At 43.7% G+C, this 25,962-nt stretch overlaps 1 protein-coding gene across 1 annotated transcript in view; it reads right to left on the bottom strand.

Moving 5' to 3' along the window:
- Positions 1–25,962, bottom strand: part of LOC121624260 (sodium channel protein type 4 subunit alpha-like) — a 130,837-nt gene that overhangs the window by 94,049 nt on the left and 10,826 nt on the right. The window contains exons 6-8 of the mRNA XM_041961913.1: positions 18,550–18,641; positions 15,667–15,909; positions 8,425–8,488 (exon numbers count right to left, since the gene is read on the bottom strand). Of these exons, the coding sequence (XP_041817847.1) occupies positions 8,425–8,488; positions 15,667–15,909; positions 18,550–18,641 (399 nt within the window). The remainder of the gene's footprint in view (positions 1–8,424; positions 8,489–15,666; positions 15,910–18,549; positions 18,642–25,962) is intronic.

Here is a 25,962-nt window from a genome sequence, read left to right as displayed (position 1 = left end):
CTAATTAGCATCCCTAACGAGGCAGCCCGTCGGGCCGGCTGTCATTCCGTATCGTTGCTGCGTGCTGCCCGTGTGTTTGGCATGTTGAAGGCATGTCAGCAGAATACCGACGGGGCCGAGGTCACGAGGGTCACGTGACAAAATGCACGCATGCATTTTATAGGTCGCATCTTTTTGCCATCCACAGCTTCAGATGTAAACACCGCACAGAACAAAATATTTACAACATTGTTCAAATGATTTAAAGTTCCTGCATTTTCAGTCCTCTCTGCTTTTTGTTCAGGCAGTTTCAGACTAATTAAAGGCATTACAGCTGAATCTGGCCGCGATTGGCTCCACTCGCTAAAGAATGACTGAAATCCATCCAATCAGTGGGTTTCCGCTCAGCAGGCCTACCTCGTTTGAATTAGAGCATTAGAGCTTTCGTATCATTCAGTTTTTTACGTTTCATTCCAGATCTGAAGTGAAACAGATTATGTGCAGAACATCATTCTCACTGTGAGCCAGAGGGAATGAAAAAAAGAAGGAAAACTACAGAGGACTTGGTTTTAGGGGGGTACGCACACACAACACACAGAATAAAAAACTGTGGACTTTTCTCAATATAAAGTTTGAACTTGGCAAGTTGAACTCATGAGCTGGCATCAGCAGCTCGGCTGGACCGTCCTCACTGGAATGTATGAACGGTAAAATCAGGCGTAATGTCGTTCACTCATCTGCCTCTGTTCACATTTCTATGCATTTATTATTCCTGAGGGAGCCAAACGTCTGCAGAGGCAGCGCTGAGCCTTCATACAAACTCATTCAGCAGCAACAACTGCACGATTTCACTGTTTATGTTCCAGAAGGATCAAATCTAAGGTTAAAGATGCCGAGGCCACATCAGCGCCACGCAGAGCTGCTGATGTCATCTCAGGATCAGACTTTCTGGATTAACGTCAGTGAGCATCATTCTGATAAATGAACCAGACATTCAAAATCTAAATGAAATCTAGTTCATCACGAGCTGAATGCAGACTTTGGTAGAACTTGAGACTCAAGAGCACGAGTACAGACGCAAACACAGAGTCTGGAACATCCTAATGGTCCTTCAGTCCTCTGTGGGTTCAAGCACTTAATGTAAGCTGATAAATCAAATGAACCTCTGCAGAAACACTCATCATCATCATCAGCATCATCAGCATCGCTTTCCTCACGTCTACGTTCATCGTCCTTTTGAACCTCGGGCGCTGGTTTGCTTCGTAGCCCCGCCCCTCAGGCCCCCAGCTCTACTGGTTTGCAGGGTCTCACTTTGTTATTCCAAGCACGCATAAATGTTTGCAGAACGGATGCGGATTCCGACGTATATTTTGAAGCAGATTTGCACATTTTTCCGCGATCAGCGAGCTAAACGAGCGAACCTGAGGCTAACGTGTCGCTGACGCAACAAGTAGCTGTTAAACCTTTGTGAATCCACTTTTCTTTGGTTGACTTTGATCTCGTTCATGTTATTTGTTATATATTGATGTGCGCTGAGGGCTTTGTGCAATTTCATCTGGCACTCATGCACTTCAGCACTTGACACGCACTTTACTCCTCAAAACTAAACTCTTATGGTCTCCCTACCGGTGGGCCAGCTCTCCACCCACAGCCAACCTGCATTGCAAATTATTTGTATATCATGGTTTGTGTCCCTCAATGTGTTTTGTTTTTTTTGTTTTATATTGCTACTGCTCCTTTTTTCTTACTGTGAAATGTTGTACCGTCTTAATTTGTTTTTTATGTTTATGGGACTGCGGATGGAAATTAGCATCAAGCTACAATCCGGCATCTTTACACGTTTTAACATGTTCATCAATATGCACGAACCCATTCAAATAAACAAATAAATCAATAAATCTTTCTTACAGTTTCACCTTGTTTTAAGAAAAACTCTGCACTGGTTTCAGCTTCTTGAACCTGAATATCTGCGGCTCTTCTTCAACAGCAGGAAAATGAAATGAATCTTCGGGTTTTTGACTGTTAGCTGAACAAAACCACCTCGATGATGTGATCTGGGAAACTGTGGGAGCATTTTTCACTATTTCACAAATTGTAAGCTGCAGCAAGTTTAATCAAAACGCTGGACTTGAAATTGAGAAAAACTGAGAAAAAAATTAAGATAAAACACGAAGCATTTTTTTGTGTTTTCTTTACGTACTCTGCTGCTGGTGTCACATGGCTACAGCTGACATCTCTGTCAAACAGGTGTGGCGATGTGCTCACTGATGGTCACTTCCTCGGCTGGAAAAACATCAAGTGGACGCAGCGACGACGAGTGCGGATGATGTGTGTCGGCCATATATTCGATATATTTCTTCAGCTGACACGACAAACATCAGCTGTTCTGAGCAAACACCACCACAGCTTCTGTCCAATGAAACTGACGTCAATGGGACAGATACGTGACTCGTCCTTGGTGAGGGCAAACCGCCCCCCCCCAGAACATGCCTAACATGAGCACAACGCCAGGCTGAATAACGGAATGAAAGATAACAGGCTGATTATCTCCTGCGTGAGGAAGAGCCTGTGATGAGATCCTTCAACGCAGTGCAAATTAAAAAAAAACACCAGTTTGCAGCGCTAATGTTGGACCGAGCGTCCCCACGACAAACGTGCGACAGCCGGGTAACGAAGAGGCCGCCATCAGTCTGCGGCTGGTTGTATGAGTCGCAGTATGTCAGTGTGTGTGTCAGAGCGGGTTAGCTCAGTGACCTTTGCCCTCAGGCCCGGCGAATCAGCATCATGCGTGAGCGGAGCAGCTTCGGCGCAGGAAGCAAACAGCACTGTGATCACCATCACTGTCACCGCTGCTCGCTCGCTCTCTCTCTCTCTCTCGTCCTCCAGCAGCTTCTCTCTCTCTCTTGGCTGCAAAAACTCCGTCGCTTGGACTCTCTGCACGACAAGAGGAAATCTGTCACAGGCTCAAATCCATCCACGTCATTAGAAGTTGATCCACGTCGTCGGCTCTGAACCAATGTGATCACGGTGCATTTGCTATAACAGTTTGGATCTGTTTCCTCTCTGCCATGCTCGCCGCCTGGCTTTAGGGAGGACGCCGTCGCTCTGACGCTCCACTGCTTCGATCAATAAAATATCTCCACGACTATCAGATCCTGCTGACTGTGGTGATCCTCAGACGTTTGCTCTGGTGCCAACAGGTTGACTTCAGCAGTTCTGAGCGAAACGTCTAAACTGTTGATGGACTTCCATGAAACGTGACATCCGTGTCCCCTCAGGATGAATTGTAAAAGCTTTGATGCTCCATCGAGCTCCTTAATCTGGTCAAAATATTAATTTCTCCAATTATCTGGTAAATAATACACATTCCCATCAGCCACCACTGTATATTATATTATTACACATGCCTGTTAGCATTGTCACTGTGAGCATGTTAGCATTTAGCTGCAGACTCCCTGCAAAAGACACACAGACAGCACTTTGAAACAGTAATACATGCCTTTGTAACCACTCCTCCATTGCACGTCTGCAACTAGACCAGAATGCAGCTGCACGTCTTTTAACTGGCACTTAAAAGTTTGAGCACATAACACCGATTTTAGCTTCACTACTGGCTACCCGTCCATTTTAGAAGATGGCCTTGCCCCCGTGTGCCTCTCTGAGCTCCTGCACCCTCACGCACCTACTTGATCCCTCAGGTCAGCTGACCAGCTGCTCCCGAGGGTTCCCAAAACAAGGCGGAAGCTCGGAGGGGACCGAGCGGTTTCTGTTGGCGCCCCTAAACTTTGGAATGAACTGCGGCTGCAGATCAGGCGCTCCGCTTTTAAATCTCTTTTCCTTCGCTTTTATCACCACTTAGATGTTGAGATGTTTATTTTATGTGCTCAGGTATTTTACCCTTTATGTAGCATGTTTCTATTTTTATTGCCTATTTTAATGCACATCACTTTGGAAACCTTGAGTTTATTTAAACTGTGCTTTATAAATAAAGATGGATTGGATCCTTTTTCTAATTATTAACTGTAGGAAAATGTTTCTCCATGCAGTCCTCCAACTGAACAACCAAACTGTTGCTGCACCCATCACACATGACGAGATCTGCTCCCAAAACTCACAAGAAATCATTCTTATGACTTATGTCTGATGTTATCAGTGTTAAACTTCTTGGTTTCAGGTTAAAGAATAATCCTGGTCATGGTTCAAAGAGACCACAGGAACCAAAGAGTCATCTGTGAAGTGAGAATCACCTCCATCCACCTCAGCCTCCTCCCTCACCAGAAGCTGTGACAGTACTTCCACCTTTGCTTTGGACATCAGAGATCTTTGTCAGGTGAAAACATGAGCCACCGTTTCTAGAGCCCAAAAAATCCAAATTCAGGGGTCAGTGATGGAGATGAGGATCTCAAAGATCTACAGGTCATCAGCAGACATGATCACATTCATCTGACAGACGGAGTTTAGTGTTTTTGTAGAAATAGGAGGATGATTGAAGGACTCTGGCTGCACCTTGCAGAGACGCTGAGGTATAATTCACCTCTTCTTTTATCTCATTCTTCTGTTTCTCCTTCCAGGTGTCCCTCGATCTCTCCTGCAGGACCCTTTTCCTCTCTGTCTGCACTTCCATCTTTCCACTTCCTGTTACTTTCCATTCGTTGTTTTCTGTCTTTTGGTTTCTTCCTCTTTCCTTACTTCCTCTTACTGCCCCTTCATTTTTTATCCCCTCCTTCATTCTTTATAGCCTTCTTTGTCCCCTTATCTCTTCCTCTTTCTTTCCCTCACCCTCAGTTGTCTCTTGCTCAGTTTCCTACTTTCTTTCCTTTAGTTTGTCTCCTCCTCTTCTCTCCATCCCTGTATCTTCCTGTCTCCCTCTCTCCATACATACTGTAAGATCTTTTGCTTTCCTGGTTTTGACTGCACCATCTGTCTCTTCTCTCGTTCCGTCTCTCCTTTGTTTCCTCACATCTTATCTCTCCTTTCTACCCATTTTTCTCCTTTCTTATCTATTCACATCCCATTATTTCTCTGTTATCTGCTCCACTCTCCTATGCCCTCGTTCCATCTTCCTATCCTTCTGTTTTTCCTCTCTCTCCTCCATTACCCCTCTGTCCATCTACTTCTTCGTTTATCTTCTCCCCTCTGTCCGTATCTCCTCTTCTTTTCTCTCTTTCGCCCGTCCTCCTTTCTGCTTCACCTCTTCTGAACCTCCTCCCTCTTCTTCTTCTGACTCTCCCTGTAGCGTGTTTCCTTCACTGAGCGACGTGTCACTTAGCTTCCTGACTTAGCTCTCTTTTAGCCTGCTAGCTGTGTGTTTGTATCTTCAGACAGGTTTCACATGGCATGGTCGGCTAGCTTCAGGCTAACTCGGGCTAACTGTTTTCCCAGAGGCGCACGCACGCACGCACACACACACACACACACACACACACACACACACACAGGGTATTGTCATAGCTGTGTCATTCAGAGTGTGTCAGCGTCCTGCTCTCAGCGTGGACAGTCAGCACAGATACTAGTCCTTTCTGACATGTCACACAACACTGCAGTACACGGCACCGGCAGCAAGATCCACGAGGACGATGAGACACAACAACAGAGCAGGACCAGCAGCCAAAACCACTCAGGACCATGATGGAAATGAGATGGAGGAGAGACGCGGGCCGGACTTTCACACTCAACCCACGGCAAACTGGACAGAGCTGCAAAAATTAAGCATGACTGCATATTTTAAATTCATTAAAAAATGGATGAATAAGTGCATCAAAAAGCCAAACAGATCTACAGACGTCCAGTCCAGGAGATTTGTGTTGGTTCTTAAACCTCAGGGGTGCAGAACCCCCCAAGTCCTGCAATACATATACAGTATATATATATATATATATATATATATATATATATATATATATATATTGGTTTTCTTGTGAGCAGAAGTTCATGTCTTTATTAGCATTTTTCATGACTTTGGGGACTCAAGAATGGTCAAAAATTAGCATAGCAGGGACCAGGATGTCCTCACTTTTAGTTCCCAGTGTGGCTCAAGCTTCCATTAATGCTGAATCCTACATTTCCCATAATGCCACTCAAAAGCATCTTTTATTCAAACCTGTCTGTCCTGAACTTCTTTCAAGCTCCACACCTCAAGTTTCGAACATAAAAATATATTTAATAAATATTTGGAGTCTTTGAGATATAACCCTGATGACATCATATGAAGCCTAGCAACCAGAGAACCAATAACAGTCTGAGTTGAACAAAGGCCCTCCTTCTCTTCTTACGTGTGAAGATCGAGCCAATCACAGGCATGTTTGACGATGACTGATGCTTCGAATAGCCAATGAAGTTCCGAACATACCGATAGACCACTCAAAGTGTCCTTTTTACAGATCCTGCACCTCAAATCCAGGATGTCAGCGATATTTGGGATATTATGCACAATCTGAAGTGATAAATATAGTAAGTGGCCTCCATGTAATGATATATATTGAAAATATTAATACAAACTAATGAATATAGATGGCCAACATTTTTATTTCATGAATATAAACATAGATATTTTTGTAGATAAATATATAGCAAATTGACTTTTTTTTTGGAGAACACCTAAATATACCATTCGAGAAAACATGAAAATATTCAGTTTCTGTGATGTTGTTAGCAGTTTTTATTGAACTCGGACTCGAGTTCGACTTCACGCTGTGGTCTCATTGTGTTCAAACTTCTATGACTCAATGCCAGCAGCACTTACAGAGATTGTGACCGCTGGGGATGAAAGCTCAGAGTGTTTCCTCTCTAAAGAAACCATGCATGAGCTCCAGCTTTCAGTTTACTGTGGGTCTGCAAGAACAACTTTAGTCCCTCAACGACTTTCATGTCAACAACTGCGATCAAAAATTATATTAAAATAAATCAACCAAATAGTGAAAAATAAACACACTTCTTTTCCCTGCTACATACTGTCCAATCAGAGGTGCCATTTTCCTAAAGACATGCCAGGACAACAACCAATCAGGAGGATCTCTTGGCAGCTAACCGTTAGCCCACTTGAAAGCTTGTATCTCTTCTTTATTTACCTTCTTCCTTAGTTGCCACTTTTTCCCCGATCAGCTCATCATTATTTAGCCCAAAAAAACTTTGGTGTTTGGTCTGCACGCGCTCAGACTTAACCCAACAAATAAGAAATCTTCAGCCTCCAGAGCAGCTCCACCCCCGACAAAAATATTTGCAGAACTAAAGACTCAACCTGCTGTTTATTTGGTTTCTGTCTCACAGATGAGACGGAAACATAACGAAGCCAAATCTGTTTCCATCTTTATTCTGTTTGCATTTTTTGACAGCTCCAAACAGTCCGCGGTTTGAGAAATACTCTGTTTTCCTGGTTCTCAGACGAGGAGAAGCCTGAATGCTGTCGTGGTTATTGAAGGTTAGAAGTGACAAGCCACCGTGTTAGATGAGTGACAGGAAAAAAAAGAGGCCGTGATGTTTTCGCCTCTTCCTCCATGACAAAACAAAAGCTTTTCACACTTGTGTTTCTTTGCTCCGAACCTCTGAATCTAAGCCTCCAGCTGCAGAAAGCCCACAGATATTTATCTTTAAAGCGTTCCACTGTTCACACTTATAGATGTTAAACACAAAGGCTCGTAGTACGAGCTGGGCTAGTTGAAGGTCTTATCTGAGGGCTGCTGGATGATGTTACTGTGAAGAGCCCTGAAGAAAGGTTGATTTTCTGCTGGTAGACACTTGCGGTCTTTAAAATGACCCTGATAGGCTGCAGGCGTAGCTTTCATGTGTGCTCTGCAAGCCGGGATGGCTTCAGGTGTTTCTGTCAGGACAAAGTTTCAGGGTGAAAGGATAAATACAGGGCCATATGCAGGGATTGTATTAATATCATCTAAACACTATTTCAATTTATTGTCGCTTCAATTTGATCCACATGGAAACATGCATCGTATCATTAAAAGAGTCCTCGGCTGATTTATCACATCACTCCTAAGAGACAGTCAGACTCATGATGGACAGTTTAAAAACAGATCACAGAGAGAGAAATTGTCTTTCCACACATTCTTCTCTTTACAGAACGTGACCAGCATCAGCATCAACTTTAACCACACTTTAACACGCACAACTTCATCCTACATGCAGCAAAAAAACAAGAAAATTAGCAGAAGGGGAAGATATTTTTCATCTTCTGTCCAAACTCCTGCACATTTCTGGTTTTGCAGACCTGCTGCGCATCTTCAAAGCTAAGCAGCAGAAATCATGGACCTGACCCAGCAAAAGGATAAAATGTTTGTCACCTCCTGACAACGTGACACATTTCAGCAGCCGTCACTCAACACCCTCAAATCCTTCAACAGCTCCGCCCTCACCAGGGAGGAGGTCCCGCTCATGCATCCACCGCCACCGCCACACGTTCCCAAAACCAAGCGTGAAGAGAAGACGAGCACTCACCCTGCGTCGCTGCCGTTCCCACAGATTAAGGCATCCTTGGCTCCCTCCACCTTGTAGAAGTTGTCTAGAAAAAGAGATTAAAAGTCCTCTTTAGATTCCAGACTCCTGCACGCCATGGCCCACCCACACAGGTGTTTTCACCTGTTTTGCCTCATTAGACCCCTCCTGTGTGGCAGCTGAGCCTGACCGACGTCTCCCTGACTCTTCACCTGAACAAGTTAGACATTTATCATTACTTCATGAAATGTCCAGCGAACTTACAGGAGGTCCAATCAGGAACAAACACCTGTGTAGGTGTGCAGGACAACATAAAGCCTGAGACCACGAGGGACTAACGTGATGAAAAGTACAGATCATGATGTCTGTTTCATCTTGCAAAATCCGTGTCAGCGTCTCGTTACATGACAGCTGCTGCTCGAAAAAGTCTTTCAGATAGAAGAGTCGGGAGAAACTTTAACTATGAAAGGACCAGAACATGTGAAGGTGTGCAGGTGATCACATGTCAAACCACGTTATGTGACGGAGGACTGATGAAGATCTGAAGACAGAAATGTTGTAAATAAAATGGTTGAAAGTGGATGGGGGTGTTCAGGGAGTCTGATATAATTAAACAGTCATTAATTGCGTTTGTACCATATAATATAATATATCATATTATGCACTTACATGTTAAGCCGTAATGTTTTATTTGGTCCAAAGCAGTTAGTTTAATCAGACACATAAAACCAGGCAACAACATCAGTTTGTCTACAAAGACAAATATTCCCACATCACTTATTAATAATTTCATAATTTAGTCTCCAAAAACCCACAAAACACCAGTTCCTGTCACAGCCCAGCCCTAATCTGTCCTGCAATCTAACATGCAGGGTTGGCCCTGCATATTCTGGCCCACTTTTCCCCTGTGGCCCTGCCCTCTGGTGACAATCACCTACCACGGCCCGGCTGCAGCTGCTTCCACTCTGCTCATCAGCCACGGCTTTAAAACTAAGCCAAGGACGATGGTCAGCGCTGGATTGCTGTCTGCTCCTGTTGCCCGTGCTCAAGCCTTGCTTTGCCTGTTTTTGCCTTGTTGTGACCCTTCCTACCACGTGAGTTTTTCTTTGTTATTTGAAGCCTTTTGGAGCTGTTTTTGAGTTTTACCACGTGAGCCTTTTTCTGTTTTTTGGTCAACTTTGGGACATTTCTGCCTCTTTTCTTTGCTTGTGTTTTTGGCCTTTTTTTGGAACTTACTGTCATGTGAGCCTTGCCTATGTTTTCGTTTTTTGTGAAGATGTGCTTGATCATTTATCGCCTGCCTGTGCTTCGAACTCTGCCTGCCATTGACTGATTCTCTGCCTCATCCCTGTCGACGCCTTTGCCTGAATAAACTACATTTTGATTGACTTTTTGTCTTTGGTCTGCTCCTGGGTCCCCTAGCCTTGTTCAGCCATTCCACCCTGACAAGTTTCAGCTAAGTTCTCGTGACCTCTGGTGCTTCCTCTGATGCCGGCTCGTGTTCAGCTCCTGGCTTTCTATCCGTGTTCCCGCAGGGTCCATAAACTCATCAAACTCTGAGCAGGAAGCCGTAAAACCAAAACCATTACGGGAACCACGGTTTGCTGAGCATTTATTCATCACTTCGGTCCGACTACAAGCCGTCTCCGAGTACACTGAGACACTTTACCTGGATCACATGGGCTACTTCTCTGACCAACACACACCGAGGCATCGGACACAACAAGCTAAAAAGCTCTTAATGCACGTCGGCAGGAAGAAAAGAGCTTCTTAACTCCTGTTGTGGTTTGAGGATACAGTATTTATTCCCGATGATGGGAATTAATGTATTTAACCATCTCTGCTCCAAAGAGCAGACGACTGGAATGAATGAAGTTTTACTCGAGGACACGAATGATGATTCAAAATGTGAAGAAAATCAAGTCAACCTCTGATAGTGGATTAGTTTTTACACACATCAGAGCCAAAGCAGATCAAGAAGAGTCCAAGACATCATTCAATTAAACCCTGAAGGTCAAGACCAAACAATGAGATCAAACTTCCAAGTCCTCCATGATGTTTAACAGTAGGTCTGTTTGTCCTTCTGACCTAGCTAATGTTAGCTACGTTAGCTTCCCATGTGTAACGTTAATCTTTGACGCTATGATAGTGACATGAACTTGTAGCTTGTGGTCTGTTGGGCTGTTAAATTGCTTTAGAAAGCAGTTAAACTAACGTCAACGTTAACATTAAGAAGTTTTATCTCGATTATCCTGCACTGACCTGCTCACCCTGAAAAAACATTCAAATGCTAAATAACTTGCACTTTAATTAATAATTCATGAGCAGGTGTTTTTTAAACTTTTAATTGAGCAGATTTCTCAAATACTAATTTTGACTTTTATTTGAGTCTATCTTGAGTTTATGGGCCTAATTGTACTTTTACTTCATAACCCTACAGATACTATAGTACTAGCTAGTTCGGGTTAGCTCCATACTTTCTAGTAATAGACAGTATAGGTACACAGGTGCAGCAGGCACCATGTGACCAGGCTCCCAGCACACCGAGGACGAGGCGACACGTTTCGGAGCTGTTCGAGGAGTCTCTGTTTTTAGCTAAAACGTTGTCACTGACGGGAATGATGGACACGTCTCAGGAAACAGGGCCCAGCTCCTGTGGTTGAAGTTACAGACTGTAGTCGGTGTTGTGACAGGCAGCCACCTGTTGGGGTTTCACTCATGTAAAAAAACGGAAAACTGTGAAAACCACCACCTCCTATTTGTGAAATGAGTGAGTGTTTTTCCCTGTGAGAAGCTGCGAGTCCACTTTACATAATGGAGACGTGGACGCTGACAGATCTCTGTATCAGTAACTTCTGAACAGAAACAACCTTAAATGCTGGCTTGACATTTTCATCCATTTGCCTCACAGGAACAACTACTCAGGCTACTTATCTTTTATTCAGCACACAATTTGGACCACACGCATTTAACTCCAGCCATTACGAACGATTACGTTGCATTCTAATAGACACCTATTAAAATGGCCATCATGTTCTTATCGCACTTCTCTAAATGTACTCGGTGAAACAAAAGAAGCTGCTGCACCCGGCGAAGCAAAGTTTAAGGCCTTCTCGGTAAAAGCTCCGCCTGTCAGAGAGAAACAAAGCATTTCAACATTTCAGCGTCTACAAAGAAAACCCAAACCTTGTTCTTCTTCTCTGCTTTATTGTGGCTGAACACGTGCAAAAATTTCCCCCTTTTCACAAACAAAACAGGTTCTCTGGTGCTTCTGTTTGGCTCTGACCGCAGCTGACCGCCGCTGCACCAAAAGGCACTTAAGCTTTTCAGGAGCGCAGCCATTCATTTGTTATCGAGTGCATCCGCGCTCGCCAACAAAAACTTCTGAAGTCTGAAGTGCTTTTGTTCACGAGCTCAAAGTAACCGTGAAGCCTGAACGCGGCGCTGAGATTAGTCACTGAGGCATTTTCTCCCCAGACAAAACAGATACGAACAGTCTACTTAAAGTCATTACCTGAAACTTCAGGTTTCCAAAACTCCCCCGAATGGAAGCATATTAGCCCACGGACTGACATTTAATAAAGGGCTTTTTCAGAGCGACCCCCGTCTGAGAAGATTTTACAGAGTTGCAGAAACGTGGAAAATTGTCTCCGCAGGATATCGAGAGAGTGAGTTTAATTTCATTTCTTTTTAAACTCGAGAGCAGCAGATGAGTCTGGCGAGCCTAAATACAGCTGCACCCCCCCCATCATGCATTTTCCTCCGCGAGAGATACATTTACCTGATGAAAGTCTGCAGGTATGACAGAGAGTTACTATTAATCTTATTAATCTGCTCTCCACCGAAGGAACAATATCAGTCTGTGATTCATTGATTGTGAGAATGAACACACACAGCAGACATGCGTCCTGTGCCAGCGTTAGATCAGATGCTGCAGGACGTTCACTGCAGTATGCACTGCAAAAAAAATCCATTTATATATTTACAAATACAAATTACTTCTCTTCCTGTAACACGTTAAAATATTTTGGACCCTGCACTCGGAGGCCAGCTGCCCCACCTCTTAAACATAATCACACCCGCTGCAGAAGCTAAAGGCGCTCTAGCTACAACTTCACCAACTTCAAGAAGCGTCTTTTTTACTTTTAATGTTAAAAACGCTGCAGGGAGACTGAGGCTGAAGAGGCTGTTGTCAGGTGCGCGGCTGGTCGGTGATGTCAGCGCCACCTGCTGCTCACAGAACGGAAACAGACCGAACACGACGTCCGCTGACATTCATTCATTGAACCGTCCGATAAGAAGCGCCGCTGTCGGCCGCCTCTGACCGCTCAGAACAAACAGGGCATGATGGGAAATGTTCGGCATGGAGAACATCCGCCATTGATCTCCCGCTGAGGGCTGTTTTCAGATCAGCCGAACGGGACGAGCTGGAACGCCGCGGCTCAGCTCTCAGGTTTCACGGCAGCTTTTAGAGGTCGATACGGGGGCCTGCGGGGGACATTTGTTTGACGCGATGGATGGCAAAGCAAACTGGGAATGAATAAATAGAAGGTACATTAGGAAGAAGCAGCATGTCCAGACATCACCGTCAGCTCAGAGCTGCCTTTATTCTGAGGCTGGACCTCTCCTCTTCAGCCACTTTGATTCTGAGAGCTTTACTTTAAATAATTACACATCTGTTTCTGGCTAATGAGAGTCTGTTTATCCCGGGGGGGGTTAAAGGGTTATCTCTTCTGTTGCTGGAGTGTGATCCTGCTTTAACTGCGACTAACCTGAGAGAACTGCTTTGAAAAAAATAAAGGTTTCCTTATAATCTAAATGTTTGTGCTTCTGCAGCATTCAGATTATTTGCAGGGAGGAAAAGAAAAATACTAAATGGAATAAAGTGTTTTATCATCCTGTGTGGTCATTTGTTCTGTTGTTAACCAGGCGTTGTGATGAGATGTCAAACTGTTAAAGAATTTAATAGTTTTAATTCTGCAGGTGATTAATCCAGCAGCTGACAAGACTTTTGGTTGAAAAATGAATCTTGGTTTGTTAAAATCTAAATCAGACGGTCAGATTAAAGAAGTCTTTCCTCAAAGAGAAGCAGGAGAGTGAGTGATGCTTTAAATGTGTGTGTGTGTGTGTGTGTGTGTGTGTGTGTGTGTGTGTGTGTGTGTTTGCAGTATGTCCTGTGTGTAATGAAGCGTTTATATAAAGGCTGTGTTCATTAAAAGCGGCGCCACACCTCTGCTGCACGTTTACATCAGTAACACACTCGCACAGCCTCAGACACAACAAGGCTGCATGAACATGAAGGTTTGTGTGTTTTGTCTCACGTAAACATGGAAACTAACATTCTGTAAATGCCGTGAGACGTGAGAATGAGGGAGGAGGGACAGGAAAAAAGAGAAAAGTACTTGAAGAAATGAAAACTCAAAAAGAAATCATTTAACAAAGGAGATAGATTGGCACAAGGTATGAGAAAAAGAATTAAAGTAATAAAAGAAAAGAAAAAGAGAAAAACACAAGTGAGACAAAACATGACAAAAAATCATCTCTCTCTTGTGACGGTTTGGGATCAAACATTTGATGCTGTATGCAGATTTAGATTAAGTGAAAAATATCAACATGTGCAGTCAAACATATTAACGTGCAGTGAAACATGTTAACCTGCAGTGAAACATGTTAGCGTGCAGTGAAACATGTTAGCGTGCAGTGAAACATGTTAACGTGCAGTGAAACATGTTAGCATGCAGTCAAACACATTAACGTGCAGTGAAACATGTTAGCGTGCAGTGACACATGTTAACGTGCAGTGAAACATGTTAGCGTGCAGTGAAACATGTTAACATGCAGTGAAACATGTTAGCGTGCAGTGAAACATGTTAGCGTGCAGTGAAACATGTTAACGTGCAGTGAAACATGTTAGCGTGCAGTGAAACATATAAATGTGCAGTGAAACGTGTTAACATGCAGTGACGCAGGTGATGCACTTCAGTCTTTTGCTCACAAGGAGCAAAAGAAGACGTGCAGCTCAGGTTTCATCTGAGAGCAGCGTTAAGTGTTTCCCTAACCCTGACCTCGACCTGTGTGTGTGTGTGTGTGTGTGTGTGTGTGTGTGTGTGTGTGGGCTGCATGTAGGCCATGTGCTTATACTGTATACACAGTGTGTGTATAAGTATGTCCACATAACGTATATTATGTTGCCTAGTCAACATGCCTGACATGTCAAATAGTGTATACACCAAGTGACCTCGCATGCCCTCTGTGTGTGTGTGTGTGTGTGTGTGCGTGTGTGTCTGTCACATGTTATCTGTATAATGTTCCTGGTAAACTGGTCAGATGAACTTCGTGTTCACACATCTCACCCCTGACAAAGTGTGTGTGTGTGTGCGTGTGAGTGAGTGCGTGTGTGTGTGTGTGAGTGCGTGTGTGTGGGTGTACGTGTGCGTGTGTGTGGGTGTATGTGTCTTTATTGACGGCAGTAGTAACCACAGTGCCAACATGGCATTGTCCAGTCCATTTAGGAAACACCAGTCACAACTGCAGCATGACACACACACACACACACACACACACACACACACACACACACACACACACACACACACTCCTCTGAACAGAACATACTAGAAGCCTGTCTTGCTTGTTGTCTATAAAGTAAGTGCTTTTGAAATTAGAAGTGTTGGAAATGTCTCTTTATTTTTAATTCTTACGTTTTTTTATACCCTTATTTTACAGAAAACTACAGTTGCTGTACCAGGACCAGGAATAAATACTGCATACATGCCCATGTCCTCTATAAGATACATGCATGACATTTTTAAAAAGAAGACACTGACAGTCAGTGGATCTATGAAGAAATCTACCACAGAAATCTAAATGATTGTTTTCACTTGAACTTGAACCGTGTTTGGGTAACGTACAGCCCAGAGTTCTGCCTTTCAGGCTCCATGTCAGTTTGAACTGGGAGTCAGACCAAAGGTGTGGGTTTGAACAATGTCAACCAAGTCCCTGACAGCGGGAACACAGGATTAAACTCCAAATATCGTATAATCCTATTTATAATACCAGCAGTGCGCCCTCTACAGGTGGAATTTAGCTCTGACTTCAACAGAGTGAGACTGAGCTATTCACACTTTCACAACTGAATGTCTTAAATGCAACAAAAATGTCATAATTCAGTCAACCAGCTCCTTCCTTTAGAAAGTACTAACAGTGATGCCAAATCATCACGTGAGTTTAGAGTCGGATTCTCACCCTCGTCGTTGATGAAGTCCTTCAGGGAGGTCCAGGTCTTGTTGTTGCAGTAGAAGGAGGCGTTGGCCGGCAGGCTGCTGTTGACGCAGTGCGCCGTGCTGCGGACGCATTTCTGCCGCAGGTTTCCCATGAAGAGCTGCAGGCCGATGAGGGCGAAGACGCTCAGACAGAAGACGGTGAGGATCATCACGTCGGCAAGCTTCTTCACCGACTGGATCAGAGCGCCGACGATGGTCTTCAGGCCTGCCAGACCGCCGGGGACGCAAGGACGCAGACAGGATTAGCATTTAGGTAAACGTGGCCACAAAGTCTCATTTAGGGCCATTATAGAAAAAGCCCCAAATCATTCTTTAACAAAATAATTAATTCAACGATATAATTAACTCCCATGTATTTACTTAAATTCAATTTTCACGTTGAATGCAAAAATCTAATAAAAACAAGCAGCTACTTTAACTAAAAGATCACATATGTTGGATTGGAACTACTTTAATCAATTTAATCGGGGGGCCATAAAGATGGCAGCCACCTCCACTTAAGTCATAATTTACAGTCCCAAAATCTTCAATATTTCAGTCCAAACCCAAATGGAGTTAAAGAAAATTAGCAAAGACACAAATTCATAATTTGGCAAAGAAAAACCTGCAGCCACCCGCAGGCCTGCTCATTCTGTAGGTTCGTTTTGAAGCTAACCAGAGCGACGTGAGACCAAAGGGCCACCATCTTTATGCACCACGCTTCCCAGAGGACATAAATCATAAAATAACTAACTAAATGAAAAAGAAAAGTCGTTTTACGGCCAGTAGACGTGTAATTCTGCTGTTAGGTGAAAAGCTCTCATTGTCACATGTGGTTATGAGATTCTTTCATCTGAAGAACATTCAAGAAACATTATTAAAGTTTTACTTTGGTGAATTTCCTGAAAATTGAAGGTTTTCATCTGACAGCAGCTTTCGGTTGCCACCATCATCATCATCAGCAACAAAAATGAAGCAAAACAGCCCACAAACTCCCCATTAACATTCACATAACACACACACACACACACACGAACACATGGTGAATACAGCAGGAACAAACACACTCAGAACACAAAGGGTGCAGACAAGTTGACTCTCCTCAGTCAGTCTTACCACAGCAAAGAAACCAGCAGTTTCTCTTCAAACTTTTCCTTTCAGTTCATTCATTAGAAACAGACTCCAAGCTTCCCTCACGCAGGCTAACGAGTTAGCATCATTCCTGCTAACAGGGAGCGTCTGAAAGCTAATGAATGTTTAGATATGTCTGCAGTGATGACATGCTTTCAACATGTTGACGCCGCTGTGATATGGTTATAACATGTATTAGACATCGTTATAATGAGGCGTGAGTATGATTTAATCACATGTTTCAAACATGTCAATGATGCTGTTAGCGCTGCATGCTAACATGCACAGTGGAACCATACAGAGGCTAGCCAGCGTTAGAATCTATGATAAACGGTCAACAGACAGGACCGAAGCCTCCAGCTCCTCTCAAATTCATTAACTCGTCTTTTAAAATGGAGCCAGTGCTGAACATTGGGCTCCAGTTTGGCAAAGAGAGACGGTCGAGCCGATCTCTTCATGTAAATTTCAGGAGTCAGAATGAATTGCAGAATTTTGTCATAATCAATCGAATTAATGAGTCTGTATCAGGACATCCAGCAATAAGTTAAAGGATAACTTTCGTTTTTTACAACCTGGACCTTATTTGAGGCATTAAATACGACCATTTACTCACCCAGACAACTTTGGTGGCATTTGGAGTCGTTTTGAAGAAATTAGCCCTAGAGTAGCGGCGCGTATATCCGTATAATGCGAGTACTCGGGGCATCCATGCGCAGCCTCTATATAACGCATAATCTGCGGCGAAACTCGTTCATATTCCAATATTTTGTTATGATATGCTGGTGCTATTCCCCTCTGAGCCCGTGGTGGCATGTTATCAACTACCTCTGACATGGATGATGTCATTACCGAACGCCGGGCGCTGCGAGCAGCCACCCACAACACGGCTGACTCTGCGGCGGTCGGCTACGAATACGCAATAACGAACCATAGCTGTGCCAAACTACAGCTAAACTAGCCGACCGCCGGCTCAGAGGGGAATAGCACCAGCATATCATAACTAAATATTGGAATATGAACGAGTTTCGCCGCAGATTATGCGTTATATAGAGGCTGCCCATGGATGCCCCGAGTACTCGCATTATACGCGCCGCTCCTCTGGGGCTAATTTCTTCAAAACGACTCCAAATGCCACCAAAGTTGTCTGGGTGAGTAAATGGTCGTATTTAATGCTAGAAATAAGGTCCAGGTTGTAAAAAACCAAAGTTATCCTTTAAGTGAGCAGAATACAGGTGTTGCTTCAAAGCTAATTGGATTCAATAAGGGATCACGAAGGATCCTGATTCATCTGGGTTCAGATTTGATAAAATGGAACTGAACCACGAGAGCCTGATGCTGTTCAAACTGAGCGCAGCAGTAAAACAGGCCTTTCTTTTCAATTACGACTAATTGACAAACTTTTCATTAACTCGAGAATACAAACTCAATTATACAAATGAAATTAGCTTCATTTAATGAGGTCAAACTTGATTTACTGTCAAGAGTTGTTTAGTGTACAGTTGCTGTCTGCTGAGCCTCTGATGTCCACTCACAACCAATTACCAGGAAGCCTTCAGTGCTTCTTTCTGCATACTACCTTTGTGTACTTTAAATTAAGAGCATGTCAAAAGGTCTAGTGTTCAGCAGGTAGTATGCAGGATGAGACTTCAAACACAGCCACTGATTTAGTGCTTCCAGCAGGCTCCGGCCAGGAGGGGTGCGTTTGATATTCCCGCCCCTGCGTTCGCTTCCTCACCTGGGATGACAGAGATGGTTTTGAGCGCTCGCAGCACCCTGAACGTCCTTAAGGCTGACACATTACCCAGGTCCACAAACTCAGTCACATATCTGCAACAAGCCGGGAGACAGAAGCACAAGAACAGACACACACAGAAGGGTTTGACCACACTGAGCAACAACGAGCCGACACAGAGGGAGAGAAAAACGGAGATACCGAGAGAGACAGAGAGAAACGGGCCAGGTGGGACTGCAACGGTAGAGGTTCGGGCCAGAGACGTGGGGCGTTCAGAAGGGGAAATCAGACGGTCGAGGCTGCTCGCATGGAGGGAAACTGGAGACCACCTGAGCCTCCTTCAGCATCTCAGCTGCCAGTCTCATCAATAACATTATTTCTGTATTTTAGCAGCTAATATTCTGGGTGTTTAGTGTCGACTCATATCTGTGGGTGTGAGCCAGTGCTGCTGGCATCAGTTATTTTCATTGTCGAGTAGCGAGCTAAACTCTTTCCTCAAGTTCAAGCTCAAGTTCAAATGCAAATTAATTTGTCATTTCAGCCATGAAAAATACAGACAAATTGAATCTGGTTTCAGTCCCTGGACCAGGTTATAAATCCTGATTAATCTGTTGTCATAAAATAGTGAAAAATCACAACTTCCTGGAGTTGACGTCTATAAATTGCTTATTTTGTTCCAAAACCTAAAGATGTTCAGTTCACTCTCAAATCTTTATATTTGAGGATCACAAACCAGTGAAATGTTCACATTGTTGCTTTAAAAGCATTGATTCATTTTCTGTCAATCAATTAATCAATTCATCGGCTAACTCTTTTCGCTCTGGATTGGGTGGTCGTTAGATATAATAGTGTTTATCCTGCCAGTGTTAGCAGCCCATGTTTATGCTATCAACTGCCGCTAGCTGCTAAAAAATATTTCTGATCCAGATTCAGAGCATCAACCATAAGTGGACAGTAGCTAAAAAGAGACAAAATAAAAAAGGTCAAAATTATCCTGCTTGTTCTGACAAATTAAGCAGTTAGCATACTTACTCTAAGATAACTTAAAAAGCAAGATTCCTGAACTAGCTAACATTAGCATTTAGCTCAAAAGAACACTCTCATGTTAACATTACTTGCATACTTCAACAACATATCTGGTTAAGAACAAATAAGTACAGTAGGCCATACCTGTACTGAACGTTAGCTAATGTAACCGAACATTGAGCTAATTCAGTTAGCCTGCTGTTTTCCGGTTAGCCCAAAACTCTGAAGTGGTTGCAGCTACTGTCGTTGATGATAGCATAAAGATGTATTTTAATCTATATTCATGAGGTATAAAATAAGTATTAAAACACTTGTTGTTGTTGTTCTATGTTAGCAAATGTTAGCCTGCTGTTTGGCTAGTTCTGTTCTCTTTCATAGCCACCGTTAGCTGTAGTTGATAAGTAAAAATTTTCTTCTTTTGAATGCTTATTTGATCTAACAATTTAAGTTAAAGGAGTTTATTCCATTAGTAGTACTGTTAGCTTAGCTGTTACTTTCACATTTTATCTAAGTGTTGACAGGTAAACTGCTACAAAGAAATGTTCGTTCAGCTAATGTGTCAAGGTTAACAATTTGCACATCATCCCAATTGTCTGTAGTTTACTAATTAGCAAAGTTAAGTTACAAAGTTACGCTCCATGAAAACCACAAAAGCACTTTGAAGATAAGTTTGAAGTTAAATGTACCTTCGGGATGTGTAACATTAACCACAGCACTCTGTATTGTAATAATATAATGTAATAATTGGTAGGTAGCTCAAAAGTGTAGCTAGCTTTTTCCACACTGTTAACTGCAAGTTGTCGTCATAGCAACAATATAGTTTATAAAAACACCCAAAATATTAACTAAGTACTCAAATCAAGCAAAAAAAATAAAATCAAATCAAACATCTCCAGTTAAGGATCATGTGTTCAGCTTCTACAAATCTGACTTTTCCTTCTTTACTGTCTCTTCAGTTCAGATCAGGTGACTACACCCGTGACCCCTGATTGGGCGGAGAGTGGAAAGTGGGCGGGGGCTGGTGCTGCAAGACACGGCACACATGGGACGAACAAGAGAGGACGTTCACGACGACTTCACGATGACGAGTGTTTGTTTGTTTCTGTCGCTTGGCGCCCCCTGGTGGTGGTGGTGAGGCCTTACCTGGGATGACTGAGATAGTTTTCAGGGCTCTCAGCACTCTAAAGGTTCTCAGCGCCTGCAGGTTCCCTACTTTGATAAACTCTGTTAACAGCCTGTAGGGGGCAGTGTGGTGGTTGTCAACATACAACAAAAGAAGAAAAACATAACAAAGTTTGAAAATACTGTGGTGATTTAAAACACAACCCTGATTTGTTACATAAATGCCAAAACGTGTTTTTTAAGCTAACTGATGTGGCTGAAAGCTCTAAAAAGCTCGTTAGGCGGCCGTTGAGTTGAGATTAATGTGTAATGTTCTGATGTCAAGAATGAACGCTCTAAATTTAGAAACAGCGTCTCCATTACACAGAGAGCAGTGACAAGCCCGTTCCTCAACTGTTCAATGTTCCTCTCAGAGAGGAGTTTAATATTCTTCATTATTATTATTATTATTATTATTATTATTTATTCCTCATCCAGAATGTCTGCCTGTGATTTCACAGCAAACATCAACATGTGTATTGCTTTCGGATGATCTGAGTCGTGATGCGGTGCAGGTCTGCTCGAGTCCAGACAAAGCAAGATTTTAATCACCCAATATTTTACACAACAGCTAATGTGATTATCAGTAAATTATAAAGTATTGCATCTTAATTTATTTTTCTTATTTTAATTTCTTCCAACATCAAAGCACATTTTTAAGCAACTTTTTCACAGAAACACTAGAAAAAATCTTTCTTTCATAATTATCACACTACCAAAAACATGCTAACAGGTTTGGACGCAGCCGGGCTTTGAAGGTCCCGCTCGTCTCCCCTTTAGATCAAACCAGATGAGGCCGTGAGAGCCGGAAGGGCGCCAGGCGACGGCGGCCATTTTGGGCCCCCGGTTAGATGGAGTCATCTGATCCGGAGCCGCTAACGGCCCTCCATTATGGCTCATATTTCAGCGGCGTTGACTGGCAGGCTGATTGAATTACAGTGGAGGTGGGGGGGGCAGTCAGAGCAGGCCGTTTAGATGCAGGTAGAGATGACCAGCGGACAGAAGCAGCTTCACGCCACAGAGGCCGAAGCATCAGTCCAGCTTGGTTTCCTCTCAGTCGGACTGCATGTGTTCAAACTGTCCAGCCTTTCTGTTTCTGGGTTTTAAATGAACCAAAGTCATCAGAGTTCAGTTTTCCCACCAACAGGTTCAATCTGCACAAGCTTGTGGGTCACATTCAAGTTTTAAATCAGTTAAAAGATAAAAACGTGCGAATGGTAAAAATATTTATCCTGTAAAAACAACTTAAAGGTGATGAAATGAGCTACATTCTGCTGTTTTGCTGACGATATAGTGCTCTTAGCTCACTGATCACTGATCTGGAAGCTGATTTCTGATTTGATCACAGTTTTATCACAGCGAACAACACGAGAGACAAACATTATGTCAGGCTTCGTTGTTCATGAATCTACTTTGTGTTTAAGCTTCCTTTCTGTGATTTCTTCTTTCTTCTTGACACTTTTAGAAATGTGATTCTCCAGAAATCGTCTCAGGTGATTCGGCGGGGAAACAATAACTACCACAGATTTGACAGCTGGATCGGTTTTAGCTTGGACTCGATTCAGCGGATAACGTTGGAGAGTGATGAGAAAGATCTGATGTTCTGCGTGAGCGTTAGTTCAGATTCTTTTTAATTAACACGGAGCTGATTTATTGGTGAGTTTATTTTGCGAAAGAGGAAGAAAATGTTGGAGCTTTAACGCTGCGAAAATGGCTGACGAGTCTGCTGCCGCTGGTCTGGTGATGGCAGCCATTAACATGTCATTACAGCAGCGATATCAGTAACACAGGGGCGGACCGAGGGTGTGTGTGTGTGTGTGTGTGTGGTTGGGGAGGGGAGGGTGATAGACTCTGTTACCATGGGAATCCTGACTTGGTGGGAGGGGAGGAGAGCATCAATCAGACGTTTAGTGTGTGTGTGTGTGTGTGTCAGTGCGCGTGTGCGTGTGTGTGTGTTTACAGACCATCACTCTGGTTTTAATAAAGCCCCGGCACAGAGGGGTGACGAGTCAGGGGCGGAGTGTGTGTTTGTGTTTTCAGATGTAAAATGATGATGTGTGTGTCCATACATGCACTCTCACGGTACGTTCTGTGTGTACAACCACACATACACTTAACATGTTCCCCATCCTCGGTGTGTGTGTGTGTGTGTGTGTGTGTGTGTGTGTGTGTGTGTGTGTGTGTGTAAAGACGTGACTTATGTGTCCCTGTCCTGCTAAAGATCCATCTGACCGCAGGACGGCCCTCGGTTCAAGGACACACACCTACTGACATTGTGTGTGTGTGTGTGCGTGTGTGCGTGTGTGTGTGTGTGTGTGTCAATGAACAATAGACAAACAGATGGGAAATGAAGCAGCAGCTGAAATACTTGTTTTAAAAGAAAACTGTGTTGTCATTTAATTTTTGAATCAATGTTCAATGAAAATTACTCAATTTCCCAGAATGCCTTTCTCACAGCCACAAGACGAGGGAGTGAGTTTGGTATTTTCAGTCATGGTTTAGCAATATAGACATTAAAAACTGAATGTATTCAATGAAAGAAAGACCCCAACAGACAAGAGCCGTCACAGGAAAAACCTTTGATAAATTACTCATTTTCATGCTAAATATATTGGTGCTCGTGGACTCAAACCCTCCACTTCCTTACTGAGTCCCTCAAACGCAGCTTAAACTGGACAGATTCATCTTGTGAACATCAAAAGCCAAAGTGTGTGTGTGAGCGGAGCGTCCCGAGCTGCTGATGAGGTTGTTTTAAAGGGCGTTCTCTGTCCCGCTCTCTGTTTTCATTTGTTACGACGACGGGAGCTTTCATCCTCACTTCACCTCAGAACCGGACCCTCGAAGTCCTGCTCGGGTCCAAAATCTCTTTCCCTTCTTGTTCCTGCGGCTGAATGTTAGAGTTTAACACTTTAACGCTGTTTTTTCTGCACCAACTGAAACTCCTCTTTAAAGAGGCGGGCCTGTGAGCAAGATTTGTGACATCACAGCGAGTTTAGAAGCCAATCCTGGTCCAGTATTTAACATATTAAGGATTTTAACCAGGTAGGAGAACTTTATGAGTTAAAAGTCAAAGCACAGCATCTTTAAACGTGTCTGAGGTGACTCACTTTTCCAGCATTTAACTAAATCCACCATCTACCAGGACGTAGCACCTGAGCCCCCACCCTCTGACTGACGCGTCTTCTTCGGCACATTAAGGAGAAGCAGACCAGCTGGATGCAGACAGAATGTAAAGCTCGCCAGCGGCGTGTTTTAATGGTGAATTCGTCCTTTAAGCGAAGGTGTTTTTCCCTCTGAGGGATTTGGCGGCAGGTCGTCGGGGTCCTGTTACGTAACTCTGCAGACACGCCGTCCCACCATCCGAGGACACCTTCATCAAGACGCTTCAATTTAGCGGGCGACCGCTGCGGAGGTGACACCGCTTCATTACGCTTCGCGCTAACCTCGGAGCCGAGCCTCGGGGTCAACTATTGATCCGATCGGTTCATTCTGATCGTTTATCTTCCCGGCGGCGTCCCTCCCCGCACGCCTCCCGCTCCTCAGCTCTCTGATTGATCGCCGCCTGATCGCTAACCAAACCAAACCCGCTGCGATTTTCCATCAGTCAGTCAATTACTGAAGTGGACAGGTCACGCTCTTTTTCCTTCTGAAGCCGAACGGCAGGCCGGCGGCGGCAGAGCTGGCGTCATCGACGGCGTTCGGAGGGAAAAGAGCCTCAGAGCTGCAGCTCCTGTGTCTGTTTTCAGACGTGAGTTGACGGTTTGACAGTCATTTCTTTGCTGAGGGAGTTTAACGAGCTTTGGGCTTCTCAAACCTGTAATTTGGAAAATGCGGGGGTGTCACGAGAAAACCTTTTCTGTTTTTTTTCCAGAAAAACACAGAGTAAAGTCGTCTTCATCGTCGGATCATCCAGCCAGCAAATCATTCACCTGCCTGTCTTGTTGATTGCTTGATGGAGCTCAGGAAAGGCTGCTAGCTGGTTAGCTGTGTGACCGGGGGGGGGTCATTAAATACCTCCCTGCTGGATTTTTATGTTTCTGTTAGCTGCAAACACAATGTTCCCCATCATACACACCATCAAGTTTTAGAGAAAGTGGTGCTTTCAAGGACACTCTGACCAGCTGACAACCAGCCCCAGAGGAGGCTGCCCCCCCCGAGTGTGATGGGATTTCATTCAAGGAGAGCAGAGGTCAGCGGGAAGAGCGCGGGGTTCAAACCCCACCGAGGTCACTCAAATCATTCCCCAAGAAGTGTCAACCAGCTTTATTTGATTTGACTTAAATTTAAGTATGGCACAGATGGACAAAATAATAGAAACACCCCCCTGCTTAAACTGTATTGACGTTCCCTCATTAAATCTTCACTGATCACAGATCAGATATTCTGGTAAAAATAGCGAAAAGTCCTCTGACAGAGCAAATCAAAGCTGTAAAAAATGGGTTTGTGTGCTATAAGAAACATTCAGATCGCTGACTCTTCAGAAACATTATCAGCAGTTTCCACATTTAGCCCTTTGAGAATGTTGCATTATCACATAACTTTCCTAAAACTGGATGATTATTATTATCCAACTAATAAATCAATCTAATAAATCTGTCTGTCAAATAGAAGTAGTGGGGTAAAAAAGCAGCAGACAGAAACACGGATCCTCATCACATGCAGACTTATTTTTAACCGTCCAACCTCACAGACTGAAGTTTCTTAATGAAACCTCATCCTGTCTCACACCGCCGCCTGAAGTTTGCGTCCTCGCTCTCTTTGTGTGGTCGGAGCGTTTGACGGACAGCACAATGAGACCAGCTCTGCAGTCAGACAGCACGGTTTCTCCTTACGTTGCAAATGTGTCCGACTTTAACAAACACGCTTCTGCTTAGCTGCACAAACTGACGGAAAACCCGAACTTTTCCCGTTTATGCGCCTGGAGTGCAGAGACGGGCTGCTTTCTTTTTAATTCCAGCTTTAATCCCGTCAGTACAAACACAGACTCTGCAGCTCGGAGCTTCTCTCCAACTCACTTATTAATTCCACTTTTCTCCGGCAGATGAAACTGTGTTGCCACTCTTGGTGGGCTTTTAATGTGAAACATCTACAGGAAGTGGTGATTGTAGAACCGCATCAAATAAAAGTAAGGTATGTCTCAGCTGTTACCTTGACTACCTATAATATCTGTGAAGATCTGCATCACTTTCTACTCACAGCACATCCCTGCTTTTGTGTTGCTTTTTAAAA

The sequence above is a fragment of the Chelmon rostratus genome, chromosome 20 (genome assembly GCF_017976325.1).
Source record: "Chelmon rostratus isolate fCheRos1 chromosome 20, fCheRos1.pri, whole genome shotgun sequence".
Lineage (NCBI taxonomy): Eukaryota > Metazoa > Chordata > Actinopteri > Chaetodontiformes > Chaetodontidae > Chelmon > Chelmon rostratus.
Note: the sequence above shows the minus strand (reverse complement) of the source record. Positions and strands in the feature narration are given on the sequence as shown.